The sequence below is a fragment of the Coloeus monedula genome (genome assembly GCF_965178545.1).
Source record: "Coloeus monedula genome assembly, chromosome: 5".
NCBI classification, from domain to species: Eukaryota; Metazoa; Chordata; class Aves; order Passeriformes; family Corvidae; genus Coloeus; species Coloeus monedula.
The window spans coordinates 39,709,647-39,737,159 of record NC_138785.1 but is presented as its reverse complement, the minus strand read 5'-3'; the positions used below and the strand labels follow the sequence as shown (position 1 = coordinate 39,737,159).

The following is a 27,513-nucleotide window of genomic DNA, read 5'->3' as shown; positions in this document are numbered from 1 at the left end:
CACCAAATTGCTGGGCTTGCTTTTGTACCAGAGAAGAGAGTCAGGGTCATCTGGTAGGGCCTGCAAAGAAATTATAGTTAATTACCATTACTATAATGTATTTATCATGGTGGCACAATTATATGTGAATGGACATAAAGGAGAATTGAAGGTCATTTCTTTTGACCTTACTGTCTGTTTGCAATGCAAAATCCTTTTATTATTTACAACATTTAGGAAACAGTATTTTCAGTGGATATGCACATTATTCTCTAACAGCAGCTTTCAGCAAAGCAAGGTAATTGCAGATACCCTTGATTTTAAATACTTAGTGTAAGCTGGGTATAATTTCAGTAGGGTATACTTTCATTTTCAAAGTTGATGTAGTTGTGCTTTTTTAGCACTTAACACTGAGTATGGCTGGTTCTTGACTCACTCATCGTGAGCAGATGCAGCCTGCTGCCAGTTGGTGGCTGAACCCGCAGTTCTGCCACTGAAGGAGTAGAATCCAAGAGCTGCAGATTTTGTGTGTGTCACAGTCATTCTTGTTCCTAGGAAACAATCCCAACCTCAGTTACAAGTGGTTTTTTCTGTTATTTTTTCAATCAAGCAGCCCAAACAAGCTCTAAATATAGCTTGAATATAATCACCTAAACTGTCATTAAAAGACTCGTCTCAATCAGCAGAGCGTGCTAGCTGATTGTCACCTGAAACCTTGCAATTAACACGACTAGCATTTTTGACAAAATAGAAGAGTGTAACTTGATTAGTAGTGCTATCTTAGGAATGGTCTTTTCCAATATTTATTATCATTAAAGCTGTCAGTCCTGCATACCATATTAATTTTTAAGACTTCACAACAGATACAGCTAAATGGATATATGAAAAATAGGCTTTATCTGGCTTCTAGAGATTTGAGGAACAAAGTTCAAGTGTTTGAACTTTTTCGTGTCCTTCATGGTATAACAATAAATTAAATGAAATCATGTGCAATGAAGAAGGCTTTAAACTGAATTTGAAAGTAATGTGTTCTAGGTAACACCCAAACGTAGATTGTGTAGAGCAATGAAAAGGAAAAAAAATTTTTGAATTGCAGTTGATAATTGTTATCAGGGACTGAGTTCAGTAGTACCTAATGTATTACATTAAAAAAATCACCTGAGATTTGCTAAATAAAGTTTTAGGTTAATAATCATGCCACTTTTTTTTTTTTTTTGGGGGGGGGGGTGCAGGGGGGCCTCCTTATATGCACTATAGTTTCAGGGTTTTATTCTCCACCCAAATTCCACCTTCTGTTTTGTCCCATAACTGCTTTTCTCCTTCTATTTCAATCTGTAACTAAATAATTTCTATTCTGGTTTATCAAAACGAGTTATAATTAGCAAAATATAAACAGTTGAAACTTCTGTAGGTACTGTAATTTCTGCATATCTGAATAGTTTTATGGCAAAATTTTCTTCTATGCTTATGTCTTATACTGCATAGCTGTGTCCAAACATGCCAAGTCAGGCTATAGAGTGATGCTTTGTATGGTTACACCTTGCTTTGATCACCTGATCTTTGTCAGTGTTGGGCTCTGTGGGAATCCAAGAACCTTTAGTAGCCAATGTCAAGACTACATGTTTAGTACATTTCCCCTGCTAAAGGAAAACATATTTTCTGGTGTGTTTTTGTAGGTTTTTTTGACTTTTAATTCCTTTTCAGTGTTTCCATGTCTCACAAAGATATAAAAGTTCCAATGGTAACTTTCTGAAACCTTCTGTCTGTTGTGAACTTCTTGTGTAACACTGCTGCTACTTTTAGCATCTGACACTGGTTTAAATTACCTATAGTGATCCTGAGTAATTTATAGGAAAAGAATGAGATATGATAATATTAGATATATTTGTTCTGGTCTACTTGAAGTCAGTTCATGTTTTCAAGAAATGCATTTGCTGAAAGACTACTTTATAGAAGGGTTTTTATTTTGTACTGTAAAGCCTTGTCCTATTAGATTACTTTAGACTGATTAAAAATATGTATATTCTATTTTTCTAGTGAAGTATAACATGAGACATTGCATGGATTTCTAGGTGAAACTATGGCATTGAAGTACTAAGTGATGACTGAACTTTGGAAAGAAGCTGAGAAGTGGGAAATACAGTGCAACTAACATGAGCTGCCAGAGAAGCAAATGATAAATTATATATTCTATGTGTACAGTAAGTGCATTGTTTTTCTAATGTCTTGTTCATACAAATGGATTTTAAGCTTGTTTGTGCATTCTAGTGTTAGTTGCTTTTTTTACTTTTATCCTCTTCAAGGTCAAGTATTGACTTAAATGTTATTTCTCAGTTATAATCAAGACCACTTCATGGGAAAGTACCATCCTTAAGAAATTTCCCAGCAGCCCACCATCTTTGCCTTGAGCAGAACTTTGGTTAAATGTATTTTTCACTTTCATAGGCTCAACAGTATTACTATAGTCATGAGTTTAACTTTTATATTGCAAAGTTGCTCTTCAAATGTAGTCTTGATTTAAAATTGAAATTTAAATTTTAGCTTCTGTTTCTATCTTGTAACTTGAGTGTTTTTCTGAAGACATTCCAAAATTTTCATATTTATGTTTAAGATTATCCTAAAGTTCTAGAACATATTTAATAAATTAATAGATGCTTGGATTTTAATGTGTTTCTTTTTTATTAAAACCTTTGGGGTTTTGCTGGTATAGAATTATTTATAGTTTGAGAAATGTAATCAGAATTATTTTTATGAGAGGTTAGGCATTTTTTCTCTAGTTGTTCTTAATGGATATTGCCTTAGGTCTGAAATAATGTTAGCCTAAGCCAATATTGTGCTCTTCAGAAGTCAACTAGGTGGAGCAAAAGCATCTTGCAAATGCTACTTAACCGGGGTGATGACCTCTGTGTTGTGCTGAATTGTTTTTTGAATAAAGCTTAAAATGCGTTTCCCAGTTTTCCCCATTTCGGGTGGTCTTTTCCTTTTCTATACTGCAGTGTCCTAGTCTGTAACAAATTATGAAGGACTTCTTGCACATCAAATCATTACTGTCACTGTTGTCATGATTCCTGTGATAGAGTAAAAGAAATTATGTATAAAGAAAATAGCCAGAAAAAAAATTCTGAATCCATGTTTTCTACAGACAGGTAGGGTAGATGATCATTTAATCCTTTCTAGATTCAAGGGTATGTGGATAAATACCTCTGAGGAATATGTGATGCTCAAGCTTCTATGGGAAGGCAATTTGAGTACTGTATCTTTGGAGCTGTCTGGAATCCACAGGAAGCACAAACCAGTCAGCAGCACTTATACACAGGTCATTTTATAGTCTAGTGAAATTTGCAGTTGGATTTACTCATAACCTGAGATTAAAGCCTGTTTAATCTGAGCACAGAGAAGTTGGATTGCAGTTAAATTGTTGGATGATCTAAAATGCAGATGGAGGTAATACAGGTTGGAGTGAAAAACCACACAGGCATTTGGTGTCTGACTTAGATTTCAGCTCCATATGTAGCTGAACCAGTCAAATGGGCCTTCTCCTGCCAAAAGAGAGGAACTCTTGCTTCACTTTTTTCCCTTAAGTGTTCCTAACTACACAGTTTCATCCCACCTTTAAGTCAGGCTCTGCTGCTTGGTGCCTTCTGAGAGGTCTCTCTTTACTCTGTCATCTCTGTTAAGAAGGTTCACCCAAAACTTTAGTATTAAAAGATGAGCAGTGTTAGCACCTTTTCACAGTATGATTGTATCACATGACTAATCACTGAAAGAGAGTTGATTTTTTAATAAAAAATCATAAAGCATACAAACTCTGCAGGGACCTGCACTTTCTACAGCAGTGGCAATTCAGGAAGTTAAATAACTAAAGCACTATGTTTAGACAATACTGTGTACACTCTGAATTGTGCTCATCCCTAAGTGTGCTTGATGCATTTTTAATAAGCTTTCATATGGAAAATAATTTGTTGGGTTCTCTCCTTAGATTGGGTTTTGTTGTTCCTAAGATAAATTATAGCACATTCCCACACTTCTCTAAATTAATTTTGAATGTATGTTTTGAATATTCAAGTAAAAATTGGACATCAACAACCTTTCAGGCATCAGAGAAATAAAAAACAGACATGCAGAGTATTAAGTTACACTAGATGCTGAACCCTGCATGTCATCAGCAAGCTGAATTGCAGAAAGTGCAGAAAGGTACAAGAAAAGACATTAAAAATAATTTTAAAGCATCTAGAGATGTTCGCAGCTGCTGTGAAGTCTGTTAGAGACCTTACAATACTTTTTGATTTCATGTGCAAGATAGTCACTAATGATCAACATTCATAGAGATGTTAAGGAAGACATCTTCTGCTTCTCTGAAAGTCCCTTTCCACCATCAAGCTTAAAGACTCTTACTTATGTTTTCCATTCCAGAAAAAACAAGTGAGAACTAACACCTTTTTATAGAGGAAGGTGGATACAGAATAGCTGTATAATTGTAAAGGTCTGTAGTCACAGTTGTGACTTGAGTGCATATTTTTAGTGTAAATTTAGCTGTCCCTCAGTGAATTAATTAAGTAGTATTCTATTCATCTATTTGCTGAGTTCGCATTGACATCAAATGGCACGCACAGGCTAAAAATGCCTGTCTTTAACAAATAGCTGGTTAAAAAATTGTTTTAAATAAGGGGATAAAGGCATGAAACCAGGCATAAAAACTGTTGATTCTAAGCTGAATGGCAAAAATTGGAAAATAAACATTCATTTCAGTCTGAAAGGTATACTCTGCCTAAACTTACTTAAACTGTAATAGTAACAAAAGTGCTACCAATAAAGCAGAAACTGGTCATGGCATATGGCATTAGTATTTTCTGAGTTTAAAAGTTTTACTCCACAATTTGTGTGACCTTGATTTGATCCTCTAAAAACTGTTTTGTATAGTATCTCAGCTGAGTTCAGGGGCTTTTTGAGATTAGTTTTGTGGTATATAAAATGTGTTTTCAGCTTAAGGTGAAAGACAGGTTTCTATTATGAATCATGCTATCAGGTTGTAGTATTAATGTCTAAAAAAGCTCTCTAGAAGTTGTACACAAGAGTACTTAGAAGTCAGCTTTACTGGAAGTCTCCTTTTTATTACAGAAGTGTCATCACTACCTTCAGAAATCATCCAGTCAAAGGAGCTTATGTGAGCATGTCATTCCTAACAGCCTCCTGTAGGCACTGGTAATAATCCCATTTCTCTTGGTTGTGTTTGCGTAAAGGCCAAAGTAACAACACTGTAAGAACCCTAAGACCTTTAAGAAGGGCTGTATTCTTCTAAAAGCTTTACATTTCTTTTCTAAAAGATTTATATTTGCTTTCATTAGGAATATAAATTACAGAAAATCTTTGTGAAAAACAGTTTCCCCTTTTAACTTCGGTTTTGTTATTCTTTTTAGCCTTCACAGGGGATTGTGTGCAACACAAGCCATTAAAATGTGTAAGCCAGATACTAATCTGAAAGAAGTGTGTTCCATCACTTGCACTGTGATAGATGAATCAATGTGAAAAAATAAAAACACATTTGTAAACTATTAGAACAAAAGCTGAAAATCAGGACTTTTATCTGGTTTTGCACCCTTGGTTGCAGTTTCTTTTTGAAAGGCTGAGTGGGGGGGATCTATTCCAAGCTAAGTTTTGTTGCCAGCTTTTTTTGGTCAAAACTTTTTATGACCAACTATCAGCCAGACATTGTTAAAACAAGTAGAAAAAAGTGCTATCCTCTCCAAGAAAAAAAAAAAAAAATTAGAAAGCAGTGTTGGCAAAAGCAGTAACGTCAAGATGCCTCTGCAGAGGCATCTAGTGAATTAGAATTCGCTGTCTCGTTTAGTTTCCTACTTTGAGTGTAAACATGTGAGATTCCTTCACAGGGTAGTTCACTGTGATAAGCCCTTTGTGATTTCCCTGTCTGCCTTCTCTCACCTTGTGACATTACACAACTAATGTATATAGCAAAATTAGGCGGATACAAATACACCACCTTCAAAACAGATTTTGGTTTAACAAACATACAACATATTCAAGAAATACAAGAACAGAAAATGTGAAGTGATTGCAGTAGCTAATAAAAGCAGTTAATACTTTAAAACTCATATGCATTTTATTTAAACAGACACTCACAGCTTGTCTGGCTATTAAGCTGAAAAAGGATGTAAAAGCCCACCCGTTATTTTTCATGTGTTAAAGTCTCAAAAAGTAATTTAACTTCCAGCTTCAGAGAAATCTTAACATTCATAGAAGGCAAGTAATCAAAAATGGTTGTATTTCTTTATGATTTTTCAAGTTTAACTGAACTACTCAAGATTTATCCCTGTGCCAGACATCCAAAAACATGTACAATTTAAAAATAACCACACATTTTATCACCATAATGAATTGTACAAATACAAGTGAGGAACCAGTTAGATAGCATTTTTAAAGATTTAGATGTATAAGCACAAGCTAGCAGCAACATATCATTGTAACAAGAAGCATCATAGAAAAGATGGCAATGGAAAAAAATCAGTCTTCACCATGTGAAGCTGCTTGTTTTGTTCTCAGGTGGAGTTATGTACCTCATGAAAGAGATATATTATTTGGAAAGAGGCCATTGAGCAACATAAAGATTATAGTTTCTACAATCTGATTAGAAAAGATTTTGGACATGTAAGGAAAGTTTTAAAAGGTTTCAAAGGTATCAAAGGCTACTGAAAAGAGGAAAAAAAAAAGTGTCTGAATTTGTGCTGCTTAGGAAAAGAATTAAACAGTTGGAATGGAAGATATTTAAACTGGACTGAAGTTAAACAATTTTCCTCAAGAAAATCAAGTAGTCCTTCCCCATTAAAAAAAAAAAAAACCAAAACCAAACAATCCCCATTAAATAAAAACAAAAACAAACAAGCATTTGCATAGACCAAAGAACCACTTGCAAGGTGCTTTTAAACCTGCTTCATCCTACATATACACTATTTCCCATTATTTTCAATTAAAAACTGATTTGTGATTAAATGATGTATGAAGCTATGGCTATTTCTTCATTAGCCTCATTTTCCTTGGTAGTATCTAAAGATTTGAAGAATTCTGTTTCTGATTTGATATCTCAGCATATTCTATTTACTTTACCCCTTGCTTCAGCAAACAGTGGTAAGACCAACATAAACTGAGTTTTAACCACCTCAGAGTACGATTTTATTATGCATTACATATGGACTGGGGGGAAAAATGTTCAGTAGCAGCTAGGAGAAAACATTAAGATGTCGATTTAGAATATATAATTTAGAAAACTGAAGAGGCATGTTATTTGTTTTAGGGCAGGTTTTTGTCTTCATTTTCCAAATCTAAGCAAGGTCAATCAACTATTGTAACATTTGAATTGTACAGTCTGTTACTGTTTCTTTTTAAGCTCTGAGAAAGCACAAAGTGGTATTTAATAAAGTATACTCTTTTTATTCACTTCTGGTAAATACATGTTTACACTTAAAGTTTACCAATTTAAAACAATATATGAAAAAAGGAAACAGTGCAATTTTTTATTAGGAATACAACAGTATGTCACAAGATGTTGCAAGCTAAATGTTTATTTCAAAATTGTAGGCAGCATACAAGCAGAGTTCAATTTTTATAGGACTATGTAAAATGACCCTTTCTAGATCTGTCGTTTACATTGGAGCTCTTTTACTAGTTAACAAGTGAACAGGGAAGAAGACAGAACAAAACAGAAATTACTATGAAAGTTGCGTGTGCTTAAGACATCCTGAAGAACAGGTAACTGTAACATGAGAGTCATGGAAGAATCTGCATACCTGGCCCATTTTCTGCCCATTGGAAAAAGCCACACTGTTTTTCCTTCCCAAGAGGGCACACAAAAAAGTTCTTTCCATTATTGGGACCAATCTTCAACACAGTCTTCATAACACATCGCTTGCCATGGTTACAAAACGGAAAATCCAAGTCAGCCCACTGCCAAAGAGAAAAGGTTTCAAGCACATGTGATGGCTGTGAATTCCTTATTGTAAAATTGACAACAGAAGCACATCTACAGGGAATGCCACAGAAGAAATTCTTCCTAGTAGTTACGATTTTATCTCTTTTGTGAACACTTTTTAGATTTTTTTTTTAATATCAACTGCAACTGCATGCACTTTGACTGGTGTAACTTGAAATGATGTTAACACATAGCTTTTTTCAAATTTAGGCATTGTGGTCATTACTGTCTTCAATTCATCTGTTAACTACCTGATAGTATGACTGTCAGATCACTTTTCAGGTCAAATTCTTCTCAGACACATACATTCATAGCAAGGAGCAGAGGCCACCAATTGCAGCTGGGAAGGTCATGTTAGGTTATTAGTGCAGCAGTGGGAGGGTTTGCCCAGGCAGATTACAGAATCATCATTTTAAGAGACTGCCAGGATTTTAGCTAGCCAGAAACATGGGTGACAATTAGATCTAGTTTGCTATAGTCTTTCTTTCAGGAAGAAGCTGATCTGAACAACTTGTACACGTCCCTTCAAACCAGTATTTCTCTTACACATCTGTTTGACATCACACAGAAGTAGATTAAGAGCATTTGCACAAGCAGGTGCCATCTCAACAGTAAGGGAAACAACTAAAACTGTAAGTTCATAACTATTATTATGCTTAGTCTCAATTCAGTGTGCAAGAATATTTAAAATTATGTCATACTTTAAATGTATTGTATCTGTCCACAACTGACAGATCACTGGGCCAAGGAGGGTACAAGAACAAGTGCTGATTATAAAACAGGTCCCGAAGTCTTATACATACTTGAAAGTAGTCACACCGAGTTTCCCTGGGTAGAGGGCAGCAATAAAATTGCCTTCCCTTGTTTTCTCCATCCTTTCTCACAACTCTGAGGCTGCAGAGACGGCTGTGTTTACTGCAGCAAGGATGCTCCATGCTTAACATACGAGTATCATCTGTCACATTAGTTTGAGATGCGCTGTAATGACAGGTTACAAAATGACTTTGGCATAATTTTAAAGGGATTACCAGCCAAAGAACTCTCTTCTACCATTACAATAGCTCACCCAGTGTACTTTTGCACACAGTGACAGAGACTTGTTTCTCTAATGCACCCTATTGCGCCTTTAAAGCTGAATGATTTCAAGTAGTGAATAGACAGGACTGTGTGCTTTTCTTGAGGTACTATACCAGTTTTCCCCACCATGTTTTAAATTATTTTGAAGTACTCAAATTCATCTACAAAATAAAATATTACCACTGATGCTATACTGCCCACCTCAAATTCTGACATGTTCTAAAGGAGTATTCTTCACTCAGTGAGAAAAAGACCAATACCAGTAATTATAACAGGCTGAAGGCATTTGTATGCTTCACAGAAAAGACTCTCACCCTCTTTACTAAAAAGTTACAGTAATGTTCCAAATCATATTTGGACAAGAAGTAATCAGGCTGATAGGACGGAATATAATTCTCTGAATGGGATAAAGTTCTTCTTCCTTGTGATTGAGATAATTTCTGACTAGCTGCAATACACAAGGTTTCATTTAAAAATAGTGACATGAAAAAGATTAATGCTCTGAAATGTATATAGAGCAGAAAAGCAGTAGTGGAACCTTAGTGTAAACAGAAAATATTAATTCATTCTGGTCAAGTTATCAGCTTAGAAATTTTATGTTGTCTTGTATGTCTGGAAGATTGCAGTCCTGCAGACACCAGCAGTTTTATTCCAACACCTCATTAAAACACAAGGAGATAAAAATAACCAACAGATTTTTTGTTGGTTTTGTTTAAAAAAATACTATAAAAAAGCACTTCAGTTGATGACTTGCTACAACCACCTGTTATGGTGATTGATACTGTCTCATTTCTTGTTTGCAGTCCTCTGTATTCTCAATTATCCTGCCTACAGCTTCTGTTCTTCAGTCCCTATTGAGAGTGCAAGGAGAAATTGTATTCATGCAGTCTAGCCTGGCTAGTCAGTGAGATTGTTTCAAAACTGGTGCTTCAACAATGCAAGAAGTAATTTCTGTATTTCAGAACAGACACATGACCAAGAATTTTGTAGCATATCATCAATATTTCACATTCAGCCTGCATAATTTAGCATTTTAAGTGACATCTACCTTGCACTGCCATTACTGTTGTGAATATCTGCCCAGCTTTTCCTTGACAACCCTCATAGATTCTCACATTTCCTCTTAACTAGGCAATGAATGTGTCTGAACAGGGCCCTGTAAGTAAAAGTTCAGGACGGGTAGAGCATTTAAGTGGTTATATACAGAATGGGGAGGGAAGTTAAGAGTAAAAGCAGTGATGGGAAGTTCATCAAGGTAACTGTACTGAGCTTCCTGTCATGGAAGAATGTGGAAAACTGGCAGTTAACAAATAACTTTAATTAGAATATATTCATCCAGACAGCTTTTGTAATCTTTCACACTGACTTCAAAATCTCTCTGAGCAGATAGCAACTACAGTGCTAAGATTAGACAACTCCTCAGGTAGAACTGTGCTTGATATATTAAAGCTAGACTGTCCTATTCAATAGGAATAGCTGAACTATGAAGAGCTGTTTATCTTACAGCAGTACTGGCCAGATACCAGAATCAGGACTTTCTAGTGACAGCCTAGGTCATTCAGTGCTTTTGAAATCTGAATTATAGTTAGCCTAAAAAAAGTTACCCCTGGCAGAAATCCAAAGACAGCACTGTCTGAGCCCAACAGCACAGTATTCAATTAATCTTTAAGGATTAAAGTTGGTTTATGGGATTATAAAGACTTGTTTTCATTTTAGAATGCATAGAATACATACCTGATTGCTGTATTACGTGGGTGAACCAAAGGCATATGATCAGTTTTCTGTTTTTTCTGTATATGTTTGAAAGACCCAGGCTGCTGACAGAAGGACAAAGCCAGAGCAGTTACATGTGTTGAGAAGTCCTTGTCTTTGCTTCCCCCTGACTGACAGGCATTGCTTTCCATCTGTTTACAAGTGCTTTTTGGAACAACACACTGAGAGTGTCCATCAGATATCTGGGTATCATTTCTCGAAACAGTTTTGTTACCAAGATCTGTTAAGACAAGAGTTGTAGTTCCAAATGCAGTTTTCCTATTGATCTTTATTTCTGTGCTTGGTTTTCTGAATTCGTTACAAGGGTACTTCATTAAGTTGGTGTTAAAGGCTGTAGAATCTTCAAAACTCTCCATCTTTGGAACTAAGGAAAAAATTTATTAGTTATAATCCATCTGCATAGAATGCTACATTGTATTTCTGATCTGTATTCATAAGTCATCATAAGGAGAATGAAAGAGTAAATTTACAGCACCATCTCAAAACCTGGCACAAATTACATCGAGTACAAAATTTCTTACCATCATGCACTTTTGGAGTAACGTAAAACGTGTTTCAAGATAACATTACTATGGTTTGAATAGGATCAGTTAATAGTACTATATAAAAGAAAGCTACTGGACAATTAAGCATAAAAAAAATTGAATTTGGCCCAAACACAAGGATTAAAGTATTTAATTTTTTCAAAATAACCTTTTATAACCCCACCAATGGGAGATCACAGAGTATGGTACCTCCAAGCAGCAATACATTATCCATTTTTGAGGTATTACTTTACTATTGACACAAAAAAGAATATTTGGATTTTGGGGTTTCTAGTGTTTTCACGGTTCCCATCCTTTCCAAACTTTGTGTTCATCCAAACTTACTTACTGTAAGAAGCTTTTCGGAAGAAAGCAGTTCAGACATTTGCTTTGTGGCATAAATAACAGTTTCTTCACAGAATCAGAGGCCCTCCTAGTGGGCAATAATAATTTCAAAAGAATGGGCATGATTTATTAATGCCCATTTAATGCATAAGGAGGAGTCTGTAAGTAGTCCCTTTCCTGAGAAAAGGGTGAAAAGAACTTTATAGCATCCCTGTGTGTAATCTTGTTAAGCAGCTGTGAAGCTTTTTAGGTAGCTGTGAAGCCATAGTGTTCAGAGTCCTTCCTTTTCTACTATATCCAGTGAGTGTCTCCCTCTATCTTCCCTCCATACAAAAAAAAAAGGAAATTAAGCAGAAGAGCAATGGGTAGTTGAGACATACACAAAGGCACACTCTCAGAAACAAAGGAAGAATCTCTACAGTTGTCTCGGAACATTACTTGTTTCCAGGCTCCTTCCATTTTGCCACTACAGTATGTTACAGTAGTGAAACGTACTGGTTCCAGTGCATTCAGACTTTTTAAGAATAGTAGTAACTCGGCTTTGTACTTCACAAAGGAGCATGGAAATTGCAATGTAATGGTAAATAATTATCTGACTACAGACTGAATCATTGCAGCTGTAGGGCCAGCAGCTAATTTTACATACCAAGTATTCTGTCCTGAAAAATTCAAACATTTCTGCTGACAGTAGTTAATTTTAGAAACAACATAAAAAAAACACTGAACCAAGTGAGAAGGGAAAGAATCTTAAGGATTGCAAAAAGAGAGGTAAGCAAAACCATATTTGGAAAAAAAAAAACCACAAAAACAACTCAAATACTACTCCTATGATGCAAAAATAAGTCCTACTTTAAAAAAAAAATTTCCTAACAGTATTCCATCAAGTCTAACACATCCTCAAATTCCAGGCCTGATTTTAGTAATTGCATATAACTAAACAAGTGAAACTTAGAAGAACAGGAGAAGGAACAAAATTTTGTTTCAAAGCTTAAAATAAAGCATTTGTCCACATGGCATAATATATTATAAAGTCCAGCTGACAGCATTAATTCCAGGATAAATGTTAGTTGGGAAATCTTATTCTGTGAACAGATTAAAATTTTCAGGCCTCAGGGTGCTGATTTGGCAGAAGAATTAGGCAAGATTTGCCTGTGTTGGCAACAGCTGTCGTGTAAGGCATGAAGACATACTTTTATTGATTCCTGACCTGAGAAAATGGACTATGGCTAGGGCAAGATGAGGGTTTTCCACACATCACTCCATTCATAAAATGAATGCAATGAAGCAATGAAGCAATATTTCATGCAGATAACAAAATCAAAGGTTCCAGCAAGAGACAAACAACAAATTTAGGTAAGAAGTTCAGAATCATTTTTACTCTGAACTTGGAGGGAAAGAAAGTAGCCCCTGAGAAACATGACATCCTTTTAGGAAATGGTACTAAAATATACCACTTTTGTTCACATGAAAGAATGACAGTTAATTTTCTGACCCTTCATGATTTTTAATTCAGACTTACATTGCAAACTTTGAATGATCTTAAGGGGAGTTGAACAAATGGTGATTTTTCTCACTCCTTGCCCCAATAAAAACAAAGCATCACTGAAGGCACTTATCAATAGAATCCCACCTGCACACCAGGTTGGAAGATGACACTTTTAGGGTTTAAGACAAGACAGTTGCCACATAGTCTGTGTAAGACTTCCTCAAAATCTGACTTCAAATTAGCTAGTTATATATATATGATTCACAATGAGACACTTCTATATAAAAACTACATCAAAATCACAGACCTCCCCTCTTTCCCAATACAGGTGCCAGACAACCCTTTACTACCTTCAGGTCTTGAAGTCAAACAGGCATCACAAATTTCAGCAGAAGGCTTGTTTATTAGGGTGCAGTGCATACACGTCCACTCCTCTTCAGATTTCTGAGCTACGTGTTCATTAGAACATGACCCCCTGCCATATGCCCAGCCAATTAGGCTATTTCTAGCTGGCAGTTTGCTGTGAAACAAAAGAACGATGTTAGTGTTTTGTGACGTTCCCTCTACAAATTGCCTTACACCACTGTGCAGGGAGGCATGGGGCTAGACAACAAGCAGCACACAGTGTTATGCCTCCTATCAGAGCTTGGACAGCATGTCACTGTTCAAGTTTGATTTTTCCTTTCTTTACCTCAAGGGCAAATCTTTCCAGGTGCTGCAGAAGTAATACAAATAAAAATATTTAAACAAGAAATTGACAGAAAGTTAATAATCAACCGATGTGCTCTCCAGTACAATGCCTCAGCCCCTCAGATTCCCTACCATTTTCAAGTACTGCAGCAAAAAGCATGTTGAGAAAGGGAGACTGTTTCAGGGCTTTCCCCCCATCCCTTGTACACAACACTTGCTAACAAATGCATTACTGGATGAAGAACTGTTTAGAAGATGAACGGCAGAAAATCATACAGTCTAGCAAATAAATTTTCTTTGTTCTCATTTAAATGTTACCCGTAAGTCCACTTTGTTATCCTAACAGCCAAAAGCACTGAAAGCCTTAAAAGTTAGAAAGTCTCTTGTGTGTCACCATTTGCTGGGAAGCCTTTTAAAATGTAGGAACCTGTTCAGAATTAAGGAACCTAGCTGTGACTTGTGAGCCAAAGCTATACACCAGACACCACTACAGATTTAGTTTTATTTATTTTCCTGTAAATTATAATACCTCCTATGTTGACAGACTGATTTAGAATCAGTTACTCCTTTACAGTCATTTCCTGTTACCAGAGGCTACTCTTGTCATAGTATCCAAACACTGACAGCATGTTAAATGTAACTTGAGCTTACCTGTTCAGTAAGTTATTTATGTATATTTTTAAGTACTATATCAACCAACTTATGGTTGATAAGCTGTCAAGCATTTCCTTCATACTTCTTGAGGAATTGTGCACTTTTTGGAGACTTTTATTAATCCTAAATATTTAAGCACTTCAATTAATAATGCAAATGCTGTAGTTGGGCACTGTTGTGACACACCTTTGACCTATCACTTTTTCCATAATTGATCACTTTCTGTAACAGGATAGACTTGTAGGATAATGGCAGAGATATCCGCTACCTACCACATCGTCCACAACAGGAAAACTAAGGAGGATAATGAGAACTGCTGATGTACCAAAGAGCCTGTGCTGTTAAGAGGTAGAACAGACATTGCAGTAACATTCACCAAAACAGCTGAACTGTAAGAGTTAAAATGGGTATTTTCACATTATTAGATCAGTTGTTCTAGTCAGCTATCAAAAATGCATTACTAGACTGAATATATATTCAGTGCATCATGTCTGGGAGTTTAATTCCATGTTGTTACCCTGGTTCATCTGTCCTGTCATTACCCCCACACCCTTTCCCATTTTATGAGATATGTGGAGAAAGGTCTATTTTTGAAGTTTATGGTACATTTGAATTTGATGGGATAAGTTTCTAATGGGTATTTTCTTATTTTTTTCAGATGAGCAAAATCATAAGCTATGTGACCTGACCCAAGAACCACTGGGTTGAATTCTACACTTTATGATGTGCAGCAAGTCAGTCTCATCACATGGACCCCTTCCAGTCTTCAAATGTGAAAAGCCTGGAGTGGCAGATAAATTACTTGAGCTACACATCCTTTTACATGGTAACAGTTATTGCATAATTGAAAAGAGAGCAGTAGAACACTAAGAGCTGACCATTAGGATAAGACAAGAAACCACCATTTTATTTTATAGCTATCACTACCATGTTTTTCACTTAAATACAGCACTCTTTAATTATTTATTTAAAAGTACAACAAAAGCCCAAATCACTACTTGTTCTACAACACAGAAAGAGATTTTTTCCTTACATTGTTTTCTAGTTATCTGACTCCACAGAACACTGCTGTCTTCCTTACTTCTACAAAATATTTCTCATTATTACTTTCTGAAAATACAACAGATTTGGGTTATCAGCTTGTGAAATATTTATCTTCCACGCTGGAATTTTCTATATTTGATCTGCACTCAAAGGCAATTTTTAAGCTTTAACCAAAACCCCTTCAGCCAACTGAGTCTTGAAAGAAGCTTGGAGGTAGGAGAAGGATTTGTGCATTTTATAAATCTTATCTAAATATATATATATATACACACACCCACACACACTAACAAGGCAAAATCGCAAAGTGAAACAGCATTTTATATTAGATTGACAGAGAGTATAAAGGCAAAATTCTGAAGCCTCAGATGAAAATTTTCAAGAATAACAGATGCCCAAGTCTGAATAAGGTGCTTTTGGAACTTTTACCTTTTGACCCTTTGTGATATCAAATGCATTTTCTGCTTTCCTGAAATAAAAGGAGAGAAGCTGCTGCTAGTACAATTTATGTGGAAGTGAAAGTGTCTCTATGGCACACCTATAGCAAAAGCTTTTACAATCCAGTAAGGAGGAAAAAAAAAGTACAAAACCCCTAAAATATTTGCTGCACTCTGAATTTACTGAAGTTTTAGTTATCCTCAGTGTAACTCTGTATCCAGAAGAAAATTGCATAGATGCTCAGCTGTCTAGATATGCCAGGACTGATGGGGCTATCCTGCAAAAAGATATTATATTCATGATATTCAACTCAGTTGTGTGGAAACATCCAAGCCCTTTATATTGATGACACCAAGAACAAAGGGCAACTTCTCCAGTGGCTTAGTTTCAGTGAATAAATCTGAATACTCTGAATTGTTTTGTAATTCCTACGTTTGATTAGAGTAATAGCTATTTCAAATACCAACAGCCAAAACATTTTTTTTTTTTTTCCAGATATTCTGGGTTTTGTCTGGCATAGTTAATTTACAAAATGTTATAAAATGCACACAGATCCATTCTGTTTCAAAGGGTGTGTCCTCTTACTGTAACAGCACTTTGAGGCGCTTAAAAATTATGATGTTACCATCATACCTAAGATTGACAAGCTGGGGGTCTGCCTTTTGACAGCGAGAGCAGAAGTAAGTCATCCTGTTGTTGTCTCCCAGACGGCACACAGTGATGCTGCCACTGCACTCCCTGCAGGCTGGGCGCTTGTACACTCTGTAGTGCTTGTAGAGTGGAGACCCAGTTTTGCGGCACTAAAACACAACGTGTTTGAAATCCAAGTTAGAGACTCAGTATAAATTTTATGTGAGTCTGAAAATAAAAAACCCTAGATAAACCATCAAATCAATGACTAGATGAAGATATTTAAGAGAGACACTAATAAAGGCTATAGCTGTATTTCACATTATTTTATGCAGAGAATTGACAAATCAAGTACAACAATGTCTGTAATTCTCCACATAATGAAATGAAAGACAGAAGGAGGAAAAAAAAGACCTTCTAGCAAGCAACAAGCAAATACATGCTAGGAACTCTCTGAGTTCAGCTGGACCAGCTAGGTCTGATTCAGCATCAGTTGTCTTTGACCTGGCACCTGCAGGTGTCCTCTTGAAGAGCTAATGAGCACCAATCAATGTAGCATAGAAAACAAAACAAACATAAACCACAAAAACAACACCACCTTGTCTCACCCCCAAAAGAGCCAAAAACAGCACAGCGCCATCTCGGACCTGATGCTACAATCTGGCTTAATAAGCCTTCCCAAAACGTAAAGAACTGTGCAATGCAGAAATATTCCCGAGATTCTGTAAATGTTGGGTAGTGCCCAGTACAGTTGCTCAACTTCATCTTGGCCCTGGCCATGCCAGACAACCTGGCTCAGGAAAAGCCACTTGGCACTACGATGAGCTCCCCAGATCCTGGCAGAAAGTTCTATTAAATTAAGCAGAGTACAATCCCAAGGGCACAGTGACTTAAAGAGCCTCCAGACAGCTGACAGAGAGGCACATTTCATGAGACAATTCACAAAATACCCATGAAGTCAGCATAGACACACTACAGCAAAAAGTGGCAAAAAAAAAAAAAAAGCCAAACAAGTGCCCAGTAGAGGTGCAGCCAACTCTGCAGAGCCACATGAGTTTCTGCACTACAATCACAAATGCTTGGGCCCAGTTCAAATGATACCACAGCTGGCCCAGCAATACCAGCACAGCTCTGGCAGAGTTCAATAGCTCTAGCTCCATAATGTATGAGGACCCTTGGAGTTCCCAAAACACAGGTGTCTTTGAGCATAGTATATCTGCTTCTGTGCTCTTATTCATCAGTCTTGCTGAAAGAGAATTCTTGTACCAGTGCAAACTAGTAATTCAATCAGAAGGAACTACTAATCTATATTTCCATGAACATTCACAGCTGCCTCCTCAACGTTTCAGTCAGTTCCTTATGAGACTTTTTTTTCCCATTCAGTTATGTAAAAACCAAATAAAAGCAACAGCTTTTTACACAAACAAGATTCTTCATCTTTGCATCTGTAATGATACAGTATGATTACTGCAAACAATCTGTAACAGTCTATAAAAAAAATTTCAAGCACTATCCCTTGTAATAACATATTTTGGTTATGTCTTTTAAGATGGGAAGAGAGGCTAGCCTTCTTAAAAGTACTTGCCTGGTGAATCCTTGCTAAGTGTGGATTACACAAGTTTTCCAAACGGCTAAACAGAAAGTTTAACTTGTTTATTATGAGTCTAAAAGCCTTTAAATTTCTGAGTATTATAGTTGTTGCAGAACTAGATGGTGTCTCTTTACTGGTAGACTTCACTATGAAGTTTGGAGAAAAAAAACATTTCCCTAGCCAACAAACTAAAGTACTCTTTAGTGGGTTGAGGGAGACATTTAAGCAGACTATTAAACAAATTACAGTTTAAGCCTTTATGATTTTAGGAATGTTAGGTGCCCTCCCCCTCACCTACCAAAAAAATTCTTTTTAGCACTGCTAGCTCCTTGCCTTTCACGGACATGAAGAGAAATAGACAAAAATGTCACAACTACTGTTCATTTCTCTGCATGCAGCTTAAAGAAACAAAACATGTAAGAATTAGGTCAAATTCTCTCTTCTTCTATTATGGAAAGTTAAAGAGCACCAGGAATTACGGAATTTACAGGAGAAGAAATTAAGTCCTACTGAAGTTGTAGCAGTAGGGAGAAATTGTTATTTATTTCACTTTAGCAACCAAAACCATTATTTCGGTTAGGAAAAAAAAAAGTTGGTAGAAGTTGCAAACTCTTTAGCCAAACAAATATAATTGCTATTTCAAGTTTTATAAAGGAAGCCACATTAACTATGTTCATACTTCCCTGGGACAATCTCTAGTTTCCAGTTTGAAGAGTAATCTTTATGTTATCTTATATGTAACTTTGTGCTTCACCTACATCAGTTCTGACATGTTCAGAGTGGCGTAACAGCACACGTACAGAAAAACTGAACTGACCCTCAGGCAGCATCTGTGAAAGACTTTTGGGCCAAGCTGTGCCTATTTTGACAATCTTGATTCCTCCTACCTTTCCATCATCTGAAAATTCACAAGTAATAAAGAGCACACAAACCAACATTCCTATTAATGGAAGCACTTGATTTGTTGCATCTTTTTACTGTTTTCACCAGATGATCACAAACAGCTAACATGCCAGAGAAACATATTGGAAGCTTTCCAGAAATATGTGCCAATACCTTATAAAAAAGCAGGGTAAAATCACGTGTCATTTTCACCAAGTAACGTATATGCTCATCTGTCAGCTGGCAAACCTGTAAGAAAGACAAGAATGATTTTTAAAACATTATGGTGCTAAGGGACAATGGCAAAAAAAGACTTCTGAGGTAGGTGCAATTTGAACACTGATGTGGAGTTGCTTTTCTTCATGTTGTGATAATTCCCTGACTTCATATTATATGTATCATCTCAGTAAAACATCACATGTTCACATTCTATGCTACAATAACTCACTGCTTGCACACCAAACAACATGCTTTGCCTCAACCAAGCAAAACATGTGGCAGAAAATTAAGTTGTCTTCCCCTGTATCGACCAAAGAGTTCATGATCACATGAATCACAGTTAGCAAGTCTCACATACCTCCTCATTTCCTCATGGATCATAATACGACCTATCGTCCTGAGACTCTTTCCTCTGAGAGATATTCAAGAAGAATATGTGAGCCAAAGGCATCACTATTAGAGAGATGTATCAACCAAGTATTTTTTAAGAACTCAAAACTTTAAATCACATTTTTCTTTTTTTCTGCCACATCGAAGATAAAATTAAAATCCAGATTAATCCCATGAACAATTTTCAAAATACTATGCTTAAAAAACTTCTAAGTTACTGATTTTCACCTGCTTCCATTTACATTCTATGTAATCTCAATCTGTTTTGCAAATATCTTCTCAACCAGAGTTTGGAGACACACACTTAAGGATCTTAAAACAGAAAAAGTATGATAAACAGTGGTCGAAAAAACAATTGATGCCAGTTAGCAGGACAAGAAGTGGAAGAAGAAGCAGCAAAAATAATCAACTCTACCACATAAACTACTTTGGGTAGTAACTGAACAAAGAAAACCTGAGCACTTTTCGCTTTCCCTTATTTATGGATTGTCAGTTTAATGGTAGCATAACAGGATGCTAGACATAGTCAGAATATGAAAGTTAATCAGCTCCAAAGAGTGCCATGACAAAAACCTCCTGTTATAATGAGAGAACATTAATTTAGTGTCTAAGAATAATTTAAGAAATGACAGATGACAAAACAAAGGTAAGAAGATAGCAAAATATTATATTAATATGTATTTACATTCTTAATACTTTGGTGTCCTTTAAAACCATCTTGAGACATTCACCCACCTTAACAGCTGGATGAAGACCACTATCAAACAGTGCTTCATTTTTTATGATATTTCCCACTCCAGGTAATACTGCTTGATCCAGTAACACATCACACAACATGCGGGTGTTCTGCTGCTTAATCTCATGTTCTGCTCTTGAGAAGCTAAACTTTGGAGAACAGACATCCAAGCTTTCCATCATCCTCACTTTCTGCTCACACTCAGCTGCATTTCTGGAAGAGAAAAATACACTGATTCATTTTTATTTTAAATATATTCTTATGTAGCAGTGTGGTTTTAAAAACAACACAACAAATAACAATACAACATTATATGCAGATAACAGAAACCATGAAAATACCAGTGACAGGAAGAGGCACAGAAATTCCATTAAACACCTCTTCCAAAAACAATGATACACACATCTAGTCCAACATACAAGAAGTCATCTCATTTTGTTCCTATTACTTTGAAAAATACTTGCCAGCTCCTTGCTTTAAAAGTGTTTCCAAGATGGAAAGCCCATGTGTTCAGACTCTTGAACGTAACTAACCGTATGGTTATATGGTCCATTAGTTACAACATGACATTTATGTGTATATATATAGATATATATAAAATATATTTATATATTACATTTCAAATAATTACTGAATATTCTAAGTTGGAAGGATCCCACAAGGATCATGAAGTCCAACTCTTAAGTGAGTGGCCCATATGGGGATCAAACCCACAATCTTGGCATTATTAACACCATGCTCTAACCAACTGAGCTAATTATACTTATGTAAAAGATATAAGTAGTAGTAGATTATTAATAGTAGTTACCAAAAAAAATTCAGATTTTATGATATACATTTTATTAGGTTAAGCATAATCATTGAAAATAATACAGTAATAAGAAGTCTTGGGCTTACATCACATTTTGTGTTTTGTAATTTTAAGTATGCTTATATATGTTACATGAATTTACATGCCCCTTTCCACTCAAGAGCCTCAATCACTTTAAAATCAAGCTCACTGGTATTTTTATTAGCAGTGTGAAGTACAATGCTAATGGGCATAAACATCTGCTTGATGTAAATTAGAACAATTATAAAAGTTTGCTTCCAAAAGGAAAAAAATAAAAACCCAGCCTTGGGAGAATAAAAATTTGAAACCAGTAATCATGGCAGGTTGTTTGTTACACCCTTGTTAAGAAGTGAGACTTTCATGGAAATTAACAGAGCAATGGGTTTCAGCATACAGATTTAGGGGTAGAATTATATCAAACTTTCATTCCCAGTCTTGACACTACCTAATAACACTATGGCATAGAACTACTTTAACTGTATGTAAGCTGATACAAAACTAACAAACTTAAATAAATCTGATATGTTTAGGAAGTTTTGTCTTGATAGCATCCACGCACTCAACAATTTGTACATGATTTTTCATTTTCCTTAAAAGAATGTTGTAAAAAGAAAGACACTGTTTTGTTAGTTTCTGCTTTACCTGTACTCTACTGTCACATCGCAAAAACAAATGGTATCCTCTGTAAGCTGTATCTCCAAAACTGGTTGTGCTCCATTTCTGTCTTTGCTTCCATCAGGATTAATGCACATGGAACCGTTCATACCAAAGTGAATCCTCGGAAAGAAAGTTTTTATAGGTATTTTAACTTCACTATGGTTTCCAAGCATTACACCAGTCTATTTTCAGAAGCTGTGAACCTTACCTAACCAAGTCAGTATGTATGTACATTAATTCTAGTCATTACCAGTAACACAGCAACAAACTATTTGCTTACACAATGCTTAATTCCCAGAGAAGAAAGAATGCTCCCCAAGTAAAAACCCCTTCAAAATACAGCTGTTTTTAAGTAGTCTTCATAATTCATTATACAGAAGTCAAACCTGATCATTAAGTAGCACCATTTTCTGGTGCACTTAGAATTTTTTTCACTTGACATGCTGATCTTCCAACATAGATTCTTAAACCTTCAGGCAGGCTGAAAAGAAATGAGGCTACTTGACCAGAAAATTTTCTGTTAAATCAGGCAGAAAGCACCTGATATGAAAAGAAAGACTTTAGTCCCCATATTGCCACCACTGTTATCACATCGCAGCTACATCCAGGAATGCCATAAACAAAGTAATTAGTATTTGCCATATGTTGTTTTCGGCTTTTCTTTGCCTACAACCAAGGCAAAACCTGCAGGTCAATTAAAAATTAATAAAAGAAATAAACTGAAAAATGCACAGATGGCAAAGTAGAAGAACAGACTCTTTCAAGCATTCATTTTACAGATTAGTAATGCTTTAAGAAGTCTTACATTTTATAAAATATTCTGCCAGGAGCTTTGCTTGAGCAAAGGGCAAGTCTGACTATTATCTCATACATTTTATTTATTACAAATTCACCTGGTACAATCAAGTCCTAAAAACCATAAGATAGAAGGAATGTCCTATTACTATACACTGTATATCAGAAAAAGTGGATTATTTTGTAGTTACAAGAAGATTTAACAGATTAAACTACATAAATGACCAAAGAAATGCAGTATCAGGTCTGTATTTCCTTTAAGCCCAGCTTTCTTACATTTCAGGAAAGACAGGCATTTTAAGTATTTACAGATGGGCTAAGACAACATGTCATTAAGCATATTCTTAAAGTTAACTCTTTAAAATTTGAAAAAAAAATTAATGCTACGAGTTACTTACAAGCCTGTGTCTTTCCAAAACTCTTTTTACAAGTCAGTTCAGGTGATATAGTTGCTTCAGTCACTTTTATCTTCAATAACCACTTTCAATTCTGAAGTGCCGTGAGTAGTATTGCACAGACTTAACTAGCCAAACTTACTTTTAAACCTAGACAAATTTCTTTTTAAACCAAACTCTTGCATCTTGCTAACAAATGATAATGCACTAAATGCTTCCAGAAAGTTATTTTTAATTCAATTTAATAGATGATGGTTTCATTTACCAAGTTCCAGTATACTGTTTTAAAGGAACTTTAAGAATCACAACTATTTAGCTATCTTACTGCCTTCTCAGTTCATGACTAGGAAAAAAATGCATCATCACTACACATTTACATTCAAAAGCCCTAAGAAATCTATAAAATTTCATTCTAAAGTGTTTCATTACCTCAGATATCCTGAAATAGGGCAAAATAGAAATCTTCTCATTTTAATTACAAATAGAAAAAGCATGCTAATTAAACCTAGTATATGTTATTCAATGAGTATTAGTAGTAAGAAGTTGTTGATTTCTTGTTTTAAAGTAAAAAGGTGAGACTTTAGAATTATTTAGTGCTACACAATATTGCAGGGATCTGCATTCACTACATCTGTTTTGTCTCTAGAAAATGCAATTTCCTATTTGAAACAAAGCATGTCAAAAAGTAACTGTCCTTTTCAGATACCTTTATATGGAATCTTGGAGTAAAGCAGTAAATTATCTGAACATGTGACTATATCTAGTACTCCTGTACTGCAGAGAGGCCGATGAGAAATTTCTCTGTAACACTTTCAAACCTCTGAAGTGCAATTAGCAAGAACAAGATGACCCCCAAAATACACTCAGTTTGAATGCATAGGAAGCCTTTTTCTCACTTCTTACCTCAAAGCTTTCTCATCAAAATACATAAAAAGTTCCTTTCCCAACGTCTCCACACCTCTGTAAACATGTCCAACAAGGAAATCATGACCAGTGATTCTCTCTTTACTTGCAGCAGTCTGAAAAACAAGTACACACACACACAAGGATTAAAGAGAATTTGTACTGGTTTGATTCTAGCATCAGTACACATTCAGCAAGCAGCTGTTATGAACTAATTTTCCAACTTGGACAACATTAACTATTTCCTCCTTAAGCATTCTACCAAAAACAATGGGACTATTAACCCAGGAAGCAGTCACTATTGCTAATGCTATCATAACTTAGCTCAGTTTTTTTCCTAATTGAAACAATACATCTTTTTTTACCAGGGAATTTTATGCCTATTCCTTTGAGTCATGAATTTATAAGAGTTTCAGACTGGTGTAAAATAAACAGGTACCGTTTGAATATTAAAAACATGTCAGAGTGTCAATTCTGCCATTTGCAGATCTAAATTCTTCTCCAAATGTTAGTAATAAGCATTCAGCGTTTTGCATGGTGCTTTGTGTATTACAGAAAAGCCTCTGCTGAGCCCACAGAGATATCTCTCTCCTCCTACTAGTTTAAAGTCTAATCTCAGAAGCAGGTGAGCAGCAGGTAGGACACTACTAGAGGACAAGGTAATTGTGATATTGAAGCAGTGGCATTTTTTTGCTTAGCACATGAAAATACACTGAAATGGTAAGGGATGTCTACAGATTATCTCATCCAAACACCTGGTCAAAGCAGAATACACTTAGCACAGGGAGCCCAAGGCCTTGTCCAGTCAAATTCAGAGCAGCTCCAGGGAGGGATACTCCAGTCTCTTTGGGCCCTTTTTCCATGGCTTGACTATTGTTGAGGTGGAAAATTTTTCCTAATACATAATGAGAATTTCTCCTATTGCCACCTGCATCTGCTGCTTCTCACCCACTGTGCACCTCCAACAGGAGTCTAGCTCTGTCTCCTCCATATCCTCCTTACAGGTAGCTGAGGAGAGCAATAAAATCCCAGTTCTGTCAGCTTCTCCTTGTGCACCATGTGCTTCAGCCTGCTAATCATACCAGAGTACTCACTCTAGTATGTTATTATCTCGTTATTACTGGGGAGTTGGAAACCCAGGTGCAGCCTTGCAAGTGCTCATCAGAAGTAAGAATCACTCTCCTCAACCTGCAGAGCCCAGCATGGGGCTGTCCCTCTTCCTTGGAAGGGCATGCTAGTGACTCAGCATTTGCAGGACCCTAGGTCCTTTTTTGATGCAGAGCCATTTTCATTCTGAGCAGCAGCCAGGACTGTGCTGTTCCATGACACTCTTCTGTTACAACCACAGGATTCTGCAAGTCCTGCAAATGCTGAACTTGAGTTTCTACCAGCCCATTTTTCCCAACCTGTGAAGGTCCCCCTGACTAGCACCCCAATGTCCATTCAGAGCCTGCTGAAAACTGCGAGCAGCAGATTCACTTTCAGCAAAGCCCTAACTGCAAGGCAGATACACATATCAGTGCTTCAATCACAGCACTCAATTTCAATGCAAATATGTATGAAACATACATTTCTGGCACATCAGCAAGGCTTCTGCTAGTTAGTGATATTTCAGAGCTACTCTCTATGCAATCTCCCACTGTATTATTACCTTGAAATGATATACGTTTAGAGAGTTTTATGGCTATTATTCTGTCAAGTAGGAAAATAAAAATATTTCTTGCATAACATCACTTTCTTTGTCTGTTATCAAAATACAAAGAAAGAAAAATTTTGCTCCCATATAAACAGTTCATGCTTTCCAGTTGGAGTCTGTTGCTGTGCAACAAAGTTTATTTTAACTCCAAGCCATTCAGGTTTGTCAAAAATAAACCAGAACAAGAAATGACTGAGATGGAAAACTTGCCTTTTCAAATATTTGAAGTTAAATTCATACCACTTTGGTATCAAGCAAACCCCTACAGCCATCGTAGTACAAACTCTCCTTAAGAGTGTAATCTTCAGCAGTGGCCAAGGCTTTGGCCATGGTTAGCAGCCCCCGCGAAATCTAAAAAGTCCAAGACCCTTAGGATGGTGATTTTTCCAATTACTAGAGTCTGCCCTGAGGTGACTTCTACTGCATAACGTGATGAACACCAATCAATTTGACAGAGTGAGATTTCTTTTTGAAACCTTAGGAGCATAACTCCTTCAAAAATCTGTCCTGAAAGATAATAATCTATAAAGACTAAACATAAGACATATCTTCGACAGAGATATCTTCAACCACATTCTTTCCTAAATTGTTTCACTTAAGTACTATCTTACTGTGCCTTAATTACAAGCTCCTACACTGCTTTATACACACTGCAAGTGGGTAAAAATTCCCCAACTTTCTGCCTGGAGGCATGCAATGTACTTACTTGGGACACAAACAACACACAGTCTCTTACAGACGCGCAAAACCAGGCATGGAAAAAAGATCCCTTAGGTAGCTCTGTATTCAAAACCAGAGGAGTGTACCTCCATGTTCATCAGCCAAGGCCTGCTTACTGTCACCCTGATTTCCCTGCCTGCTACGAGGTCTCACCAGTCCCAGCAGCTTTGTACTAGTGTACTATTTTATGCTGTCAATGAAAGGATAAAAACTAGCAGGAAAATGACATACTGTGTACACTGAAAGCAGATGTCACACTCTTTATTTAAATACTTGGTCTAATTAAAATTGCTTTAAAAAGTAATTATAGAAACAAAAGCCCCCTTTCTGCAGGTCAACATGTGCCTTTCTCATGTACCACATAGATTAGAATCATAGCATGGCTTGGTTTGGAAGGGACCTTAAAGATCATCTAGCACATGCAAACACTGAGGAGATTATGAACAAATAAAATTAGTAAAAATTTTCCTTATATTTAACATTTCATCAAGCAACATGGTATTTTGAAATTTAGCCTAAGCGAACACAAGTGATTCTAAAAGCTTTTCCTCATCATTCCTCAAAGCTCCTGTTTCTACAGTTTCAGAATCGCCTTTACACACGTGACCTGCTGAGAACTACTATACTGGTAACAGGAATATTTCATAACTTGAACAATAAAAATAGTGCTGACGGATGACACCCACCACCACCCACGGACGACGGCAGCTGCGGCACGGGAGGCACCACCCACCCTGCTCTGAGCTCCGTGTCCTCGCAGCCCAAGGGCTCCTGCCCGCTCGCTTGCTCTCACTCAAACCTGCCGCCGTTCACCACTGCGGGCACCCAGGCGCAAAAGGGCTAGGCCCCCGCTGCGCGACGCGGCTACCCCACCCTATCCCGGCCGCCGGGCCGTGCCTCTCCCCCACCCCGGCCCTATCCCGGCCGCCGGGCCGTGCCTCTCCCCCGGCCCTGTCCCCGGCTCCGCGCCCCCGTGCCCTCACCGCGCCGCCGCCCCGCGCGGCCCGCACGCGCTGTCCCCGGCGCAGGCGCGCCCGCAGGCGCTCGGCGCAGAGCGCGCAGCCCGGGCCCTCCACCAT

The 27,513-nt window shown here is 36.8% G+C and overlaps 1 protein-coding gene across 1 annotated transcript; it reads right to left on the bottom strand.

The window, feature by feature from the left end:
- On the bottom strand, positions 1 to 27,513 carry NEIL3 (nei like DNA glycosylase 3; the record flags this gene model as incomplete). The annotated part of the gene is made up of 11 exons (XM_082281640.1): positions 1 to 60; positions 7,779 to 7,935; positions 8,764 to 8,938; positions 10,772 to 11,174; positions 13,513 to 13,685; positions 16,622 to 16,788; positions 19,266 to 19,340; positions 20,436 to 20,649; positions 21,911 to 22,045; positions 24,019 to 24,134; positions 27,418 to 27,513. 11 exons carry the CDS (start codon positions 27,511 to 27,513, stop codon positions 47 to 49), a joined length of 1,725 nt encoding a protein of 574 aa, XP_082137766.1. The 3' UTR covers positions 1 to 46.